The following is an 18911-nucleotide window of genomic DNA, read 5'->3' on the forward strand; positions in this document are numbered from 1 at the left end:
TCGGAATAAAGTTAAAACTTTTATATTTCAGCAACTGAACAAGAATTTGGGATGTGGAGCAATGTGTTTCTTTATTTCTTGCCCTCTGAATTATGTTGTTGAAAGTTTAGACCGAGGGATCTCGGTCAATGCGTCTTATACAGACTTGATGTTACTTCGACTTTTTGCAAGTTTTATCTCTCTTTGCCGTTACAATTTTTCACTCATTCATTTGTTCTCATAGCTCCCCAAGGAGGATTGGATAATGTCACATATTCCATTTATTTAAATAGTTTAACCCTTTTCGTCTTTGAAATTTCAATCATGACACACATTTGTGTCACACTTCTGTTGTCCAACAAAGCACTAACTAGTTTATTTCACCTAAGAAGATGGTTTCTCTACAGTTGTAGAAACCCAGTGATTCCGAAAAAGGGGAAAATGTGTTAAATGTGTTAAATATTCACAGTAGGAAAGTTGCAGAAACCATAATACACAGAAGTCATCATTCATGCAAACTGAAAATGTCATTCATGTCATTCATGATTGAGAGATTTTTAATGATTGCTCACCCACCATCTGCTGATTATTTTTCCCACAGCCAACGAACCGAAGAAATCAGAAAGCACTCGGAGCGTGTCGGGGTCGCACAAGGCCGAGAGGATATACGAGCCTCAAACCTTCGCAGGTTCTCACATTTCGGACGTCCTGGTAGAGAGCGAAGAACTCAAGAGACAGGTATGTGTTGGCATCTGGAATGAAAGATGCCTGTCAAGGAATTCATGTTTCCTTCTGCTTTGGAGGGAGGGGGGGGGAGGTGGGTTGGGGGGCATAGAGGGAAACCAAGTTAATTGCTTTGGTTTCGGCTAGATATGAAGGGTTGCATCACTCGGCTGATGTTTGATGCAAACAGAAGAAAGGAGGGCTGTTAATAGAAAGTCTACGCAAAAGGAAAATGTTGTACAGTTTTATTACTCATTGGCTCATGGAAAGGCCCAAATTGCTAAGAGCCAAATTGTTTCATCTATTCAGTAGTGTGTATGTCCGTCCGTACAGGCGAAAAGGAAATTTAGTAAGAAAGGGGGGTTGGGGGTAGCAAGAAAGGGGGAGTGGGGGGTATATGAGGGTATCAAGGATAAATGACATCGGGAGATAACCAAAGAGGTCGTTACTTCAATATCTATTGCTTATATGAATATTTAAGCACATATTATGTTTCAGAGCTTTAGGCATGAGTACTTAACTTTTCACTAGTTTCCTTACTAGATTAACAAAATGCCAGAGTACAAACATGAGTACAAAACTGCAAGTACAAGTAGAGGTAACTATGTTGGAATATAGGTATGAGTACAGGTAACTATGTTGGAATATAAGTATGAGTACAGGCAACTATGTTGGAATGTGAGTACAAGTACAGGTAACTATGTTGGAATATAAACTTAGCACAAGTAACTATGTTGGAACATAAACTTAGTACAGGTAACTATGTTGGAATATAAGTATGAGTACAGGCAACTATGTTGGAGTATGAGTACAGGCAACTATGTTGGAATATGAGTACAAGTACAGGCAACTATGTTGGAATATAAGTATGAGTACAGGCAACTATGTTGGAATATAAGTATGAGTACAGGCAACTATGTTGGAATGTGAGTACAAGTACAGGTAACTATGTTGTAATATAAACTTACTACAGGTAACTATGTTGGAATATGAGTATTAGTACAGGCAACTATGTTGGAATATAAGTATGAGCACATGCAACTGTGTTGGAATATAAGTATGAGTATAGGCAACTATGTTGGAATATAAGTATGAGTTAAGGCAACTTTGTTGGAATATAAACTTAGTACAGGTAACTATGTTTGAATATAAACTTAGTACAGGTAACTATGTTGGAATATAAACTTAGTACAGGTAACTATGTTGGTATATTAGTATGAGTACAGGCAACTATGTTGGAATACGAGTACAAGTACAGGCAACTATGTTGTAATTGAACTTACTACAGGCAACTATGTTGGAATATAAGTATGAGTACAGGTAACTATGTTGGAATAGAAACTTAGTACAGGCAACTATGTTGGAATATGAGTACAAGTACATGCAACTATGTTTGAATATGAGTATGAGTACAGGTAACTATATTGGAGTATAAACTTAGTACAGGTAACTATGTTGGAATATGAGTACAAGTATAGGTAACTATGCTGGAATGTATGTCCGAATACAGGCAACTATGTTTGAATATGAGTACAAGTACCCACACACTACAAGTTTGATTTGAACCAAATGTCCCAGCTAAATCTTGGAAGGGTTTTATTAGTCCTCAAGTGTGTAACTGTTTACAAGAGACAGAATCCACAAGGTTGAAATGATGTGCTTTTCTACTCTATGGTTTAAATGTGAGGCATACAAGCTAATCATCAGGACATTTAAAACTAAATGTTATCACAGTTTCTGCAAAGCAAAATTTCTTGGGGTAAACGAAAGCCAATAGGTATTTAAAAGAACCAAATCGGTCTGGAATTTTTCAAATTTTGAAAAATATATGACTAAACTCAGTGAAACACTTTGATTAAAAAAATTGTTTCTCTCCTTTTATGGAATTAAGAAAAAAATTGATTTTTTCCTTGAAAGATTGAAGTAATGAAATTGGAAATGGAGCAACAAAGAGTCCGTCAGCAAGCAGCCACTGCGGAGGCAGAAAGCGCTCTTAGGAAAGTAGAAGAGGAGAATAAGGAGGCACTTCGGAGATTGGAAGCAGATCACAGATCCGAGATGGAGAACTTGATAGCCGAGAAAGCTCTCGCGATGGCTGATTCAGATGGGCAGAGGTTCAAACGCCAGGTGGAATCACACAAGGTTAGTCATCTGCGAGACGTTGAGACGTTCTGGATCAAAATCCGAATGGTTCCTTTTTTTGGGGGGGGGGGGCTTTGGAAATGGGAAAAAAATTTCTATGATGTTATATGAATTTGTAAAGATGGAGGATTGAAAATCTAAAACAGTGGCGATACATCCATCCTGCATGAGGAGTAGGGTGGACAAACTGAGCTTCTCGACCGATATGAGGATGCGGTCACCTTCTAGGCTTAGTGATGCTACGGTCATATCCATTGATCTGAAAATAGAATGGACGGGTCAGTTTTACTTAATAGTGGTCAGTCTTATGGAAGGTCAAATATAAGTTAAGAAATGATGAATCGTATAGTCAGGACTTTTGCTTGGTTGGTACCACATGGGGTGCCAAAGATGGGCAGTTCAAAAGCAAAAGTTAAGAAAACTTTATTCTCCTAGAACGGTTGTTATTTCAATGCACTAAGCAACCATATATTATATACAACCATACATTATATACATTATGGCTTTCCAACGAGTTAACCTCGGAAGTCATTTGTGGACGCCTGTAACAATTCGTCTTCAATGTACGGTCGTCAACAAGTTTTGTTTATACTCAAATTATTGAGTTATTACCGATTTTTCAACCTTTTTATTAGTATTTTTATGATTAACATTTTTAATTATAAAGCTAATGATCAAGCACCTCCAGGACCAGTTATCCGAGAAGCAGGTAACCTCGGACCAGCTGGCTGCCTCAAGGGTGAAAGAACAGCTACACAGGACCCAGATGGAACAGCTGAGAGTGGAGCTGGAGGAGGCCAAAAAGAACCACACACCAGTGAGTTATGTCATGCAGTTTAATATCTTACAGGGGGGGGGGGTTTCGGCGGCCAACTTTCCCCACCATAATATTCCTTAAAAGATAATTTAGTCAATGTCTCTTTGACAGAAAGATGTGAATTAAAAGAATTAAAATTAAATTAAAGAGTAAACTACAAATTAATATTTTATGTCTAAGTGATATTCAACAAGATCATTGAAGATAAAAGGAAGCCTGGAAATGCTCTTCATAATGGAAGCTTTTTGTCACGAGTTTTTTTGCTAAAAGGAAAAAGGAAAAAAAAAAATTGGGAATCACCGCAGGTAAAATTATCCACCCATAGAGATGTCTGGTTTAAATACTTTGTAGGTACTTGTCAAATCAAGCAAGGTCTGGCTCAGAGGTCTGGAGTAACGAGTAAAGACAGCTAGATTTAATATTTCATCTGACTACTTCAAAAATTAACGAGGTTTAGCCTCGACCGGTGCGGAGAGAGGAACAGCCTTGACCGTCTGTGCACCCAGACAGTCACAGTCGCTTTAAATCAAGAAACGCAAGAAACGTCCTGTCATTAATTTGACAGGTTCTGTTTTTTTCTCCCTGGTTTGTGATAAAAAAGAAAGAAAGAAGAAGTGCGCCCCCAGAGGGGCTCTAACGCTTAAGAGTTTTACGAAGGGAGATTTTGCGATGTTGTTTGGAATATCAGCACCTTCAAGGTTAAAGAATATGAAAAACTGAAAATCCTCTCCCATGAACCCTCGAGGTGGGCTTAAACCGAAAACGGTTGACGGATGTTGTCTTTTCCGTACTTTACCGTAGTCGTAATAATATTTATGATCCCCATCGCGTATTTTCGTGGGATCAACGTTACTAATTGACACAGATTTCCCGTCCGTAGCTCGGAGGTTAAATAGTTTCTTTTTGCCTCCTTAGCAGAAAAAACCTCCGGTGATTGGACACGTGTCATTTTCTTTGGATTACCGGGAAAATCATTATGAGAAACGAGAGAGATAAACCTAGGCCTCTGGAAAAGACTTCCTTCGCAATTTTTGTTTCAAAACGCGAGGCCAAAAGATATACTTTATCCTTTGGTTAGTCATATAGCAGTTGAAGTTTTTTATCCTTGCTAAAGTAGCCGGATGTTGAGACCTTGCCATTTCATAATTTCATACTTTCATAATTTCATAATGCAAATTCTCAGAAGGTTTTCTTTGGGTAAATACTTTTGTCACAGTAATATTTGACAAATGAGAGGGCAGTTTTCACCTATTTCTTTTTGGGGGGGGGGGGAAGGGGGCATCATTTGTTTCAATGTCACTTTAATAATTAATGGACATTGCTCGAGCTGAATATTGAATTTATGACAGATTTTTCCTTCAAAGAAAAGTTATAATGACATTGATCGTTGATCCAGCAAGCGATATTACAAAAGATATGAGCCATCATCGAAACAAACTGATCTAGCCAGACTTACGCCACTTAGCCAAGCTTTTCTGTGAGGAGGGTGCTGGTGGGAAGGAGGGGAGGGGGGAGAGGAAGTGGGTGTGGTGAAGGGCTCCTGTTCAAAGTCCATGGAACCTTGCAAAGCGGTTAAACAAGAAAAATGTCACATGTTGTTCATTGGAACACAAAATGCCATCTGTAGCATAGCATGCATTTGTGATACTGAAACTCTTTAATGCTTTTGTACTACACAAAGAGGGGTACGGGGGAAGTACGAGTGGGGGAGTGGGTTCCTATTCAAAAGACTATGAAGCCATGCATACCAGTTGGACAAGAAAACAAAATCCACATGATGTTCATTACAAGAGATATTTGTAACAATCCCTTTTTTCACTTTGTTCCATGTCAGGAAATGAGACATTTTGAAGCCCTTCAAGCTAAAATCACTGCAATGGAAAACAGGTGGGTATTATTTAATTAATTAATTAGTAAAGTATGTATGCATGTTTATGTAACAATAATTTTATTTCCCATTTTTACAACTTTTATTATTTTTTAAATTTTTCTTAGAAATTTTTTCCCCAGCATTTTTTGTAATAATAGATACATGAATCTGTAATTTGGGAAGAGCATTTCATATTAGTATATCATATTTTTTATTTTGTTTTTCATTGCTAAGAATCACTTTTTCTAACCTGCTCAGGTTTAAATGCCAAAAGTTTCCTTTTTTATTTTCTACCTGTTTCCAATCCAGGTGCCATAAGGTATTAAATGGCTTCAAACATAGTTACCAGTTTCAGCAATTTGCCGTTTTATTTTTTTTAAATTTTATTTAGCTAGGTCCTCTTTTGTTTTAATGGGTGGGTTGTTGAACCCCTCTGTCTTGCTCATATCTCTGTCAAAATGTCAGTGATGATGAATATTAAAATGACTGCTCAGAAGGAATTGTTGACCAAAATCTCAAAAAGTTGTCAATTTGCAACAAACTAAACATTACTGAATGATATTTAAATTTTGAAATGTTTGTTAATTTAAAGTTGTTAGTAGAGGTAAAATTTCATTCATAAACTAAAAAAAAAGATATTATTCCATCGAGTGATGCAGAAAGTTTTTGCTGGACTTGTTCACTAACAGATTGAAAAATGTTCTTCGATTTCTACCCACCAAAAACTCCAGGTTTTCCTCAATTTCATCTTCATACAGATCAAAGGTTGTGCATATTTCACAAGTTTCTCTGAAATGGTTCAAGGCAAAGTTTAAGGATTAGTTTAATATCTGTAAATATTTATAGCAATCAAAGGGCACCCACCCATCAGATCAGAATTAATATTAATATGCTGTCAATATGAAATTAAATAATAATCTCTAGCTGTCGTATAAAAAAAGTAAGGATGTAGGAAAATCTACAATTTTTCTAGTCGCGTTTTTGCCACAATTTATTTCTCTTACATTTATTATCTCGTCAAATCCTCGCAGAAAACTTCAACGGGAGAGTGACATCGAAAGAATGGTGGACAAGGCCGCCCAGGCAGCGACAGCTGACAAGCAGAAAGAAATTCACCAGTATAGGGATCTGGTCATGAAGAAGAACTTGGAAATTGAGAGATTCAGATCGGAACTGGATTCAATATTGGATGTGCTGAGGGAGTTGCAAAGGCAAGGAGTGGTATTACCAGGTTACAGGCACAAAGAGACAGAATTACTATAACCAGGTATGGAATTAGAGGGGGAGGGGGGAGGAGGGGGAAGTAGATACTCCAACTGATGAGTATCCAACCCCGTCTTTATGAAACCCGCCGGATGAATGTACCCCCGGTTGTATGGTAGTCGTGCCACGACTTGATGTTGACTTTCAAGAACCATCCAAAAGTTTGGAGCTCATTATCTCACATGAGCCAGGAGGCATTGCCTCACACGAGCCAGGAGGCATCACAGCACACGACCAGGGAGGCATCACAGCGCACGACCAGGGAGGCATCACGGAACACGGCCAGGGGGCATCACAGGGCACCAGCAGGGAGTGTGATGAACTGGGTCGATGTCAGAAGTTCATGAGTGCGGCAGTTTTGTAGAACAATCAAGATGTGGACTTGAGTTTGGTGGGATTGCCGTGGTATATTTTGAGAACGTGGTGAGTTGTTTATTAGCCGATGAATGTGACGTCACGGTACGATGGGACTCTCCAGTCAGGCCCCAAATCAACAGAGGTTGATGTCCTATCCATTGGTGCTATCTATTAATACCAAGAAACTCAAGTTGACTAAGTTCTAGTCTCTGAGTACTTGAGGGTGAGCTTGTCCTATAGGTCTGTTTATATTGAAAAGTCATCTAGGGTTACATAGGTGCCTGATTGGTTGTTGGATGTGTGTGTGGGTGCACTTGTTTTGTGCTCTGACCGAGGACTTGAACAAAAGAATTCTAGGTCCTCAGATGTGATTTCTAAAGAATCACCATGTCCTCGAAAGAATTCTATTGTTATGGGATATTGTTAAGGTTAGGGTATGTGGATTTGAACAATGGAAAAAACAATGGAGTCTTGGTCTGAATGTAAAAAACACACCTGTATGTGTGGTCTCAGTTGTGACTGGACATAAGTTTGGTTTGTTTTGATATTTCCTTAAGTTTGTTTGCAAGTTTTTTTAGATTTTGCCAAAGGGTATGTGTGTAATATGTGTAACAAAGTGTAAAAAGGAAGAGATATCTATATATTTTTAATTTGAAAATATGCTAAAATCGTTATTTTTAGTTTAATGTCTTAATTTATTACGATTCTGGTGTAAATGATGATTGCCTACAGCAGTGATGACGACACAGTTTTTTTATTTTTTATATATGAAAGCCTATTTCCCTTCCCCCCACCCTCAATTTAATATTGTTTAATAGTTAGGTTTTAGTTATCTTAAATACCTTGCTATGTTGTTCTCAAATCCAGGAAGAACTGACAAGACATGGTGATGTGTTTCTTAGCATAATTATTTCCTCATGATTTTTAAGCTAATTTCCATCAATTATGGGGGGGGGGGGGGGGGAAGCCATAATTCATGATAACATCCACTATCTAGGAAATATATTCACTTGCAGTTTTCATCCAACCAAGGAGGGGTTCTGGCGGGAATAGTATCACTATTGAACAACGTCCAGGAGTGTAACCAGTTGGTATAATACTAGTAGTGGTGTCCCTCTGATTTTTTTTGCTTATTGTACTAAAATAAACTAACATAATTTTGGTTCAATCTAGGTATACATAATGACCACTTTTCGTGCGTATGGCATTCGTCAATTTGCCCGGTGTTGTCTTATGCACCATTATTTAGATAGTTAGGACTAGTGCTTTCTCCCCCCCTCCCCACCCCCTCAGTCTAACCGATGGGTTTTTAACCTTCACTTCACAACCAATCAACAAACATTAGCATAGAAATCATGACCTGTATTTGTTATAAATCGGACGCCCTCAAAACTAGCAAGTAAAAATGTGTTAAAAGTAAAGAACAAATAAAATGTTAATTTGAAGGAAAGTCCAACATTTCTTATAAAGTGACCTTAACAAAAGTCAGGAAAAGCAAAACAAAAGAAACGCAAAACCCTTTAACCCAGCCCCTGCCCCCCTTTTTCTTCCCTACAACAATCAATCGTCAATAGTTTATTACTAAATTTTCATCCTTAAGGGCGCGGAAAGGAATCCAGAGTTGTCAACCTTAATTTAATCAATCACAAATGACCAATAGACAAACTCAATTATTTTCGTTTTTTCAGAGGTTCACAAAGGTTTTTTTTCTAATTTTTTTTTTAAACTTTTCGTTAGAATCTTACATCAAACGTTGACATCAAACTTTCCCCTTCTTCTCTCTTCAGGTGACGGTTAAATCTTGTTTTCCCAAGTATACCAAATGTTTGCTTTTTTTTCACGCTCATAATTCATGGTTTTTTGTTATTTTTCTTTTAGAAAGACTATGTATATATGTTGTAGATGTCACTTGAAATCAAATCACATACCCGTCATTTTGAAAATGTGATAATATTTTAATTTTCTTTTTTATTAGTAACTAGAAGCCTCTATATTATCGATGGACCACTTGCAAAGGAGAAACAAGGAATTTCAAAAGGGTTTGTTAATTTTTTTTATTTTTTTATTTTAAATACAATGTTTGGGTTGCTTCCTGTCAAGGTATTCATAAGAATTGATTTGAATTTCAAAGTTCTGTTTGTTTTATAAAGGCCAGTTGAAGTGGGGGAGAGGGGGAATATTTTTTAAGTTGTTTTATTTCATGTTTTGCGTGCTTTGTAATATTAGGAAGCTAGAAACCTTGAGATGTTCAAGAAGAGGGAAGACGTTTGAAGAGGATAAAAGTACCTTGGATGGGCAAAAAGGAAGAAAATAGACCAGAATAAACTCTTCCCAGCCAAATGTATTAAGCATCATAAGTAACCAAAAGTCAATATTGTCTCTATTTGCAACAGACTAAACTAACTTAGTAACAAAAACTTTAGAAAGAAAAAAAAAATAAATCAAACACTTCCATCCTAATGTTTGAAGGTAGTCAGGAGGTGAGAAGGGGAATATGGGATAATGGGGCTGTGGTGAGGGGGGGGGGGCAGTGTTCCGTTTCTATTTCCCCCCAAATCATTTCATAAACTTCTCAACTTTGCTCTAACATAAGCTTAAAATGAACTTCATAAATATATTAATTGAAATATGTATTTGAGCTATTTTCTCTTGGCGGTGAAACCCTGTACTAAAAATATTAACTTAGCCTACAGGAAAGATCACGGAGATACGTATGAAATATACATTTTTTTCTTAGCTTTTTTTCACCCAGACACCACCTATCTGACATTTCTAGTGGCTGTGCCTACATTCTAACATAATCTAACATATTCGAGTTCAAAGAAGTTGCAGAGACTAACGATTGAACAGACAATTATAGCCACAAAAAAAAAATAATAATAATAAAAAATAAATAAATAAATAATAATTGGAAACCGAACCAAAACAAATACAGTAATTAAATCAGAATAATATGAATTGCACAGTGGTCATAGATGTAAATTATCATATTGTTTTTATAAATAACGATATTGTCAGAGAAACGAATTCATAAGCACGGTAACAACTAATGATGAAGACTTCACAGTTACTTTAATAGCCAATAATTAATCATTGAAACGTTTGCATGACAGACAGTGAAATAAGGAGCAAATGAAAAGAAGGAATAAAACAAGCTTTTTGCTTAAAAGGTCATCATCGGTATTGGCCCCCAAATGTGCTAGAAAAGTCAAATAATGGTCACATGCACCGAGTCGACCAAACATTTTCATTTCAACCTTCAAAGTATTATTTTCTCATTGGGGCTATATTTTGTTGTCTACTGTAGTATAATTCTGAATATTTGAGAAAACATTTGGAAAGTCAGAGCTGCCCCACAAGCACTTTTGAAAATGGTTGAACAATTGTTAGAATGCTTTTTGCAAATTTCATGAATTCATGAAAGTTACATGAAGTATGGATTTTTTTTTAAACAACATGGCGCCAAACACTGATGACCTTTAAAGCAGGATATATATATATATATATATATAAATGAAAACGTAATGAGAAGGAAAATCCAGATACCTGTATATGCACATATATATATATATATATATATATATATATATATATATATATATATATATATATATACATATATATATATATATATATATATATACATATATATATATATTTATATATATATATATATATATATATATATATATACATATATATATATATATTTATATATATATATATATATATATATATATATATATATATATATATATATATATATATATTTAGAGGGCGCTGCTATATTTTTATCCAAACGAAATAAGTCCTATTTCGAGCCAGCCGAGGACCAGACCATTTCAAATGTAAACACATAGCGATGTGCTAATAAACGTAAGTCTAATCTTATCTGACGTCATCTTCATTAACATATTTTATAAATATTCACAACTATTTTGTTTCTTCTTTATTCACAATGTATATACACAACCCCTTGGTCTTAATTTACCCGAAATTAAAAGCGACATGAGAACAAGTATGTATTGTAAGCTAGTAAGTAAATATTTTGAAATATTACACACACTGCAATTTCATCAAAGTCGTAGATATTGCGATCTAAATTTTGTTGTTGTTCTTCATGAAGTGCGCTGAAGTATTGTCAACAAACAATATTGACTGTTTCCTATCATTTAAGTTCAAAGTTCTTTTTCTTTATAGAGATGGTAATATTTAAACTCTCGCATCCAGTCGTTATTATCCACAGCGTCTTGGTTGTATAGCTTTTCTCAAGATGCAAGGAAGACTAGCTCTTAGTGTATGGATTCGCGCAACTGGTACTTACCACAGAAACTTTCATTTCTCTTTTGTTGGAGTTAAATCAAATAGTGACGACTGAAAACGAATTTTATATTAGCAACAATTCATAAATTCGATTCACGATCAATGAAACAAGTGTGTCGCTTTAATATACTCAGTTTCAATGGGGGTGGGGGGGGGGGCGTCTCCTGAAGAAATCATACCAACAGACGCAGGAACTTTGAACGAAAGCTGTTCAAAACAACAGTAGGATATAATCGCTAGTTTCACGCGATCCTTCAATGCAGAAGCACATTCTTGTCACGTGGGCGAGAGCGTGAATGTGGATTTCATCCCGGAAATAAGCAGGATAAGAATAACTTTGGGATGTGTGTGTGTGTGTATAGTGGGTGGGGGGGGGGGGGTGAACCAAGAGCTGCTGATGATAATTTAAGTATGAGTATATTGAGGATCAATCAGAATAAAAGATAAAATATGTGGGACGAACCGTTTTCTACCTCGTATTAATTTTTTGCTAAATTTAAGTAATTTCACGTGGACAAAATTTGTAGTAAATAAATCAATATTAATATAATGGAAAGGACCAAACAGATGTATCGAAAAGGTAAGTTATGAAATAATTGAGTTGTCCAGCTATGTCACCTCGGTGATCCCCGTCACTGCACGGTAACCATGACAATCCCTTGCCCTAACAACCGACAACATCTTAAGTCTCTCTACTCCACTCGTCTCTAATCCACTCTCTAATACCCCTAGCTCCGCCACTGCACACTACCTTGCAAAAACCCGTGATATCGAGTTCGAATTCCTCACCACTGTGGCAGTCGATAACAAAATACAATCTACGTCCGAACTTGGAAAGCTAAATCGATCACCAGGCCATCAATCAGTCATATATGATATCGTTATTATTATTGTTTGTATAGTTGCTGCTATGCTACTGTATCGGCTAAAGGCATTGCATTTCCATTAACACTTGGCCTGTGGTACATCGGTGCGGGTATGTACGTACTTTGGTCAATAGTTTTACTCATTCTCCTCTTTCGATTACATCTACAAGCGAATCGCATCTCCGCCATCATCTCACCACAAAGCGATTTCTACAAACAAACAAACAAATATTAATAATAAATAATAATAATAATAATAGGAATTATAATAATCAGGATCATTGGAGAAAAGAAAAGCGGTTCTTCATACTATAGATTCAATTTATAAACATTTTGGTTTATATATAATACTGTTGTAAGAATACCATCTTGAAAGCATGTTCAAACATTGGAGAAATGAGCTAGATGATGATGAAGTAATCGGACGATGTCGTCGGCTATGAAGACTAGTGAAGATGTGAATGAACAAACAAAAAATACAATGTAATAAATATAAGGCCCAAAATTGAAAAAATCATAAGGCTATACCCTTACAAAAATGTCAGATTTGGACCAAAAATTGACTTTTCCCAATTTCAATCAGGATGAATTATATCCATTCCCGATAGACCATAACTGTTGTCTAATCGATATAAATCGGCCTATTTGGGTTCCGTTTTCATAGAAATACCATTTAATTATTCATATCGATATTGTTCTATTTTCCTTAAAATTATCGACCTATAATAGCAGTTTTATTGCCTGATTGTTGATAAAATGGGCTGCTTTATCATAAAGGCATGTTTCGGAAACAATTAAAAAATTCACGATTTGGGCCCAAAATTGAAAAAAATCATAAGGCTATACCCTTACAAAAATGTCAGATTTGGACCAAAAATTGACTTTTCCCAATTTCAATCAGGATGGATTATATCGATTCCTTCTGTTGTCTAATCGATATAAATCGGCTTATTGAGCTTCAGTTTTCATAGAAATACCATTTAATTATTCATATCGATATTGTTCTATTTTCTTTAAAAATATGGACCTATTGTAGCAGTTTCATTGCCTGATTGATAATAAAATGGGCTGCTTTTTCATATAGGCATGTTTCGGAAACAATTAAAAAAATCACGATTTGGGCCCAAAATTGAAAAAATCATAAAGCTATACCCTTACAAAAATGTCAGATTTGGACCAAAAATTGACTTTTCCCGATTTCAATCAGGATGGATTATATCGATTCCTTCTGTTGTCTAATCGATATAAATCGGCTTATTGAGCTTCAGTTTTCATAGAAATACCATTTAATTATTCATATCGATATTGTTCTATTTTCCTTAAAAATATGGACCTATTATAGCAGTTTTATTGCCTGATTGATAATAACATGGGCTGCTTTATCATATAGGCTTGTTTCGGAAACAATTAAAAAATTCACGATTTGGGCCCAAAATTGAAAAAATCATAAGGCTATACCCTTACAAAAATGTCAGATTTGGACCAAAAATTGACTTTTCCCAATTTCAATAAGGATGGGTTATATCGATTCCTTCTGTTGTCTAATCGATATAAATCGGCTTATTGAGCTTCAGTTTTCATAAAAAATACCATTTAATTATTCATATCGATATTGTTCTATTTTCTTTAAAAATATGGACCTATTATAGCAGTTTTATTGCCTGATTGATGATAAAATGGGCTGCTTTTTCATATAGGCATGTTTCGGAAACAATTAAAAAATTCACGATTTGGGCCCAAAATTGAAAAAATCATAAGGCTATACCCTTACAAAAATGTCAGATTTGGACCAAAAATTGACTTTTCCCAATTTCAATCAGGATGGATTATATCGATTCCTTCTGTTGTCTAATCGATATAAATCGGCTTATTGAGCTTCAGTTTTCATAAAAAAATACCATTTAATTATTCATATCGATATTGTTCTATTTTCCTTAAAAATATGGAGCTATTATAGCAGTTTCATTGCCTGATTGATGATAAAATGCTTTGCTTTATCATATAGGCATGTTTCGGAAACAATTAAAAAATTCACGATTTGGGCCCAAAATTGAAAAAATCATAAGGCTATACCCTTACAAAAAATGTCAGATTTGGACCAAAAATTGACTTTTCCCAATTTCAATCAGGATGGATTATATCGATTCCTTCTGTTGTCTAATCGATATAAATCGGCTTATTGAGCTTCAGTTTTCATAAAAAAATACCATTTAATTATTCATATCGATATTCTTCTATTTTCCTTAAACTATGGACCTATTGTAGCAGTTTCATTGCCTGATTGATGATAAAATGCTTTGCTTTATCATATAGGCATGTTTCGGAAACAATTAAAAAATTCACGATTTGGGCCCAAAATTGAAAAAATCATAAGGCTATACCCTTACAAAAATGTCAGATTTGGACCAAAAATTGACTTTTCCCAATTTCAATCAGGATGGATTATATCGATTCCTTCTGTTGTCTAATCGATATAAATCGGCTTATTGAGCTTCAGTTTTAATAGAAATACCATTTAATTATTCATATCGATATTGTTCAATTTACCTTAAAAATATGGAGCTATTATAGCAGTTTTATTGCCTGATTGATAATAAAATGGGCTGCTTTATCATATAGGCATGTTTCGGAAACAATGAAAAAAAATTCACGATTTGGGCCCAAAATTGAAAAAAATCATAAGGCTATACCCTTACAAAAATGTCAGATTCGGACCAAAAATTGACTTTTCCCAATTTCAATCAGGATGGATTATATCCATTGCCGATAGACCATATCTGTTGTCTAATCGATATAAATCGGCTTATTGAGCTTCAGATTTCATAGAAATACCATTTAATTATTCATATCGATATTCTTCTATTTTCCTTAAAAATATGGACCTATTATAGCAGTTTTATTGCCTGATTGATAATAAAATGGGCTGCTTTATCATATTGGCATGTTTCGGAAACAATTAACAAATTCACAATTTGGGCCCAAAATTGAAGAAATCATAAGGCTATACCCTTACAAAAATGTCAGATTTGGACCAAAAATTGACTTTTCCCGATTTCAATCAGGATGGATTATATATATATATATATAAAATATAAAAAATGGGCCGCATATCATAGCTGGATAGCTCATATCTGTTAATTAATCAATACAATCTGTTTTATTTACGATGTTTATTTCCCTTTTTTTTAATGCTTAAATTAAAAAAAAACATTTTTTTTTTCAAATTTAGGTGATATTTTTATTTGGAAATACGGTATTTTATTACTATTATTAGTCTGTCATTTGCTCAATTACAGAACAACAATGATGGAAGAAAGGCATGGTGGTTTAAGGACTAAGTTAAGTGCTTATGGTCTTCAAGTTTGGGTCAAAGTCTAAACTACCCCCGACTTTCGTTAGGCGTAGGAACCAGTCTGGAAGGGACAGAAACCTGACGCAGGTTTTGGTATCCCTCCGAAACGTTAAAGGGTGTGAAGACTCGCGCAAAAAGAAACGTCTCATGCCGGTAATCTGACCTAGTTTCGAATGTGGTGTAACAGAAGTGAAAGACACCACCATCGATCCCAGAAAATACACACACAGCTTGCTGCCGTCGGTAATTAGACACTAGTGTACAGTCAGTACATACAGCTGCGGTCTATACTCACAGCACAGTGTACAAGCAATACAGCGATGGCCATCTCAGGTCCAGCTAAAGATAACAAGGTATCACGTTTCATCACTGTATTGTCTGCATTTTGTAGCGACACAAACAAAACGTCACTTGCAAGCAACGGAAAGTTAACCTTTTTTTCAGATGGCCACACGCGGTTTGGGGCGAGTCTTCAACGCCTTTAAAGAACGTTGCACACTGATTAGACATACCTACTATCAAAGATACATTAATGAATATTTCAGTACTGAAAAACATACATGATGTTGCATTATGCATGACATTTCATAACTCTCGTATATATACAAAAGCGCCAAATCATACAATATTGTACACAAAATATTTCAAACAAAAGTGAAAAAATGTTGTTTTTTTTGTGTCTTACTCTATCAATTTCTGCATTTTGTCTTGATTTCCAAACGAATTCACAAACGGCTGTAATAAGTCCAACGATTAGACCAGCGAGTAGAACCAGAAAGATTCCACCAATATTTGATAGGTCGAGCTCATTTGCATCTTCTTTGTTTTTATGTTCCTGGACACATTTATCTGTTTTCCACCATTTTTTTTTCAATTGTAGTAAAATATCTTCTTCCTGAAGCTGTAATATCACCTTGGTGATCTCATCTCGCAGAGGAGATCCTGTAAATGACGTTATCAAAAGCAAAACAGAAAATATGCATATTCATATATTCAGATGGTTATGAGCAGCCAATTGGGACAGTTTCCTAATGCTAATACCTCTCTAAACTGTACTCCAATATCATGCTCTCAAAGCACTGGTATTGACAGTACACACAGTTCCTAACCTTGATCTGATAGAAACATGATATTCATACTGCTCGTACTGACAGTACGAGTGCTATGAAGCGGGACACGACAGTGCAGTATAGAAAACATTGTCCCAACTGGGTGATATGTTTGTCCATGACAACGTGTAGACGCCATGGTTATTGTTGTTGTTAGTTCATTGTTTGAGAATACAATAATGTTTCTTAACAGTAATTCAGTTTATCAAACTCTATACAAAGTTCTTTAAATGCAAGTTAAATCACACATATGTAACGTCGCTTTCTTGTTCATCACTATTAATTAATGGTTGACTTTTAGGCACAAACATATATTTTGATATTTTAAAGACCGTTAAAATTTATGTCCATCAGCATGGTTTGGTTTTCTGTACCACTTCAGGTTATGAGAAAATGGCCATTTAAAACACCTGGGACTTATCAAGTAAAGCCATCGTCAATTTAGTCATAAACGACAATTTCCGAGATATCTTTCTTTCTTTTTTTTTCTCCTTTCTTTTCCCTTGGAGTATGGCAAACTAAAACTGATTTTCTGCCTTCAATATTTATTGAGCTAAAATGTAAACATGTCTGTTTGACAAAACTTTCGAGAATCGAATGTATTTTCATAAAATAATTGGCTAATTATTATGGCTTATTTTGTAAGAGAACAAAAACACACATGCACACACATACACAGTGTATACAGTTTTGGGGCCTTCGTTAATCACCGATGCTTTGTTATCCATTTCTTAAAATTAACAGCAAATTAAAATGACTTCAATATAAACAAACTATTTCATATTTTGTTTACACCGTATACTCATGCATGCAGGGTACTCACCGAGAGGGGTCCCTACCCCGTACCCTCTGGAGTTGAGTAGACCCCCTATTAGAGTCAGATTATTGCAGTGTTGTGAGACAGTGTACTCTGCTGTTGTGGACTCCATTAGGAAGGCATACTTGTTAGATGCGAGGACCCTATCGATCCCTTCCTTATAGTCCACAGTAAGCACACCTGGTTTCTCGCTCATGTATTCCCACATCGCTTTGTACGTGTCAATTTTTGAGTTCTTGGAAAGAAGATATTAGCAAAATATTCATCACAAACAGTGTGGTAGCAGCCGGGGGTAAGGGGGGGGGGCACTGATGGCACGTGCCCCTCCACACTTGTTTTCCAAATTAGCAAATGTGCCCTACTGGCAAATAAAATGTGCCCCTTTGATGAAGAACTGTTTTTTGGATATATCTTAAGCCTTTGTTAATTTTAATATTTTATTTTAATTATTCACGTGCACCATATAATAGTATTGATAGCATACAAACACATCATATTATATTTAAGAAGTGATATGGCCGGTGTGTATCGGATTTATAGCATAACGAGTGGTAATTGTGGAATGAGAAAGTGCCCCTCTGATGTTGTGCCCATCCCCCCCCCCTACTTTTTGGAAGCTTCCTACACCCCTGTTTCAAAATAATGGGATCCTCAGACCGAGTGCCCTAATAAAATGTCAATGTGACATTTGTAAAAAAAAACACTTGGAAACATAGAAGAACTATGCATTCAATTCCAACTGGCTATAGGACAGAATTACAACTTTCTTTTTTACAACTTTTTGCAAATTTGTTTTGTAAATTTCCACAACTGAAATTCTTTTGGAAATCTCTTCCTTACTGCAAAAACTGGCATGTATCAAATGAAATTGAGTACCACAAGGCACTGTCGCCTCTGATAGGTACTAACAGAAAATAAATTGTTATATAGAGATTATATAAAGATTGTCTATAATGATAAGCAATTGCGGATATGTTGCTGGGACAGAAGACTTGATTGAATCTCGTTCTAACCATAAACAAAATATATATAATAATTTTTCTTGACATTATCATAAATAAGTCAGAAAATAATAACGACATTTTACGTCCTTCTTTTTTTTGGAGTTGAAATTAATGGAATTAGTGTTTTAATCCTTCAATTTGTTTTCGTTTTCACTCAACACCACAAGCGAAACGTTATTCTTTAACAGCAAAAACACACATTAAGACATATGCCCTATAGAACATTTAGCAAAAATGATGATACTACAAAAAATAATCAGATCTTTTAGTAGTAACATGAAGATGTTGA

At 35.4% G+C, this 18911-nt stretch overlaps 2 protein-coding genes across 3 annotated transcripts in view; one reads left to right on the top strand and one right to left on the bottom strand.

Moving 5' to 3' along the window:
- Positions 1–9199, top strand: part of LOC139963151 (centrosomal protein of 162 kDa-like) — a 35736-nt gene extending 26537 nt beyond the window's left edge. Inside the window, exons 24-28 of the mRNA XM_071963697.1 lie at positions 581–717; positions 2620–2844; positions 3512–3661; positions 5496–5548; positions 6563–9199. Of these exons, the coding sequence (XP_071819798.1) occupies positions 581–717; positions 2620–2844; positions 3512–3661; positions 5496–5548; positions 6563–6794 (797 nt within the window). The 3' untranslated portion in view covers positions 6795–9199. The remainder of the gene's footprint in view (positions 1–580; positions 718–2619; positions 2845–3511; positions 3662–5495; positions 5549–6562) is intronic.
- Positions 9200–10883: 1684 nt separating this feature from the next.
- The window catches only part of LOC139962881 (glutamate receptor ionotropic, kainate 2-like), a 139402-nt gene continuing 131374 nt past the window's right edge, over positions 10884–18911 (bottom strand). For both annotated transcript variants that reach the window (XM_071963266.1, XM_071963264.1), the window contains exons 12-14: positions 17625–17853; positions 16378–16634; positions 10884–12550 (exon numbers count right to left, since the gene is read on the bottom strand). In XM_071963266.1, coding sequence (XP_071819367.1) covers positions 12383–12550; positions 16378–16634; positions 17625–17853 — 654 coding nt within the window. In that variant the 3' untranslated portion in view covers positions 10884–12382. The remainder of the gene's footprint in view (positions 12551–16377; positions 16635–17624; positions 17854–18911) is intronic.

Source organism: Apostichopus japonicus, chromosome 21 (assembly GCF_037975245.1).
Source record: "Apostichopus japonicus isolate 1M-3 chromosome 21, ASM3797524v1, whole genome shotgun sequence".
In the NCBI taxonomy this organism is placed as follows: Eukaryota; Metazoa; Echinodermata; class Holothuroidea; order Aspidochirotida; family Stichopodidae; genus Apostichopus; species Apostichopus japonicus.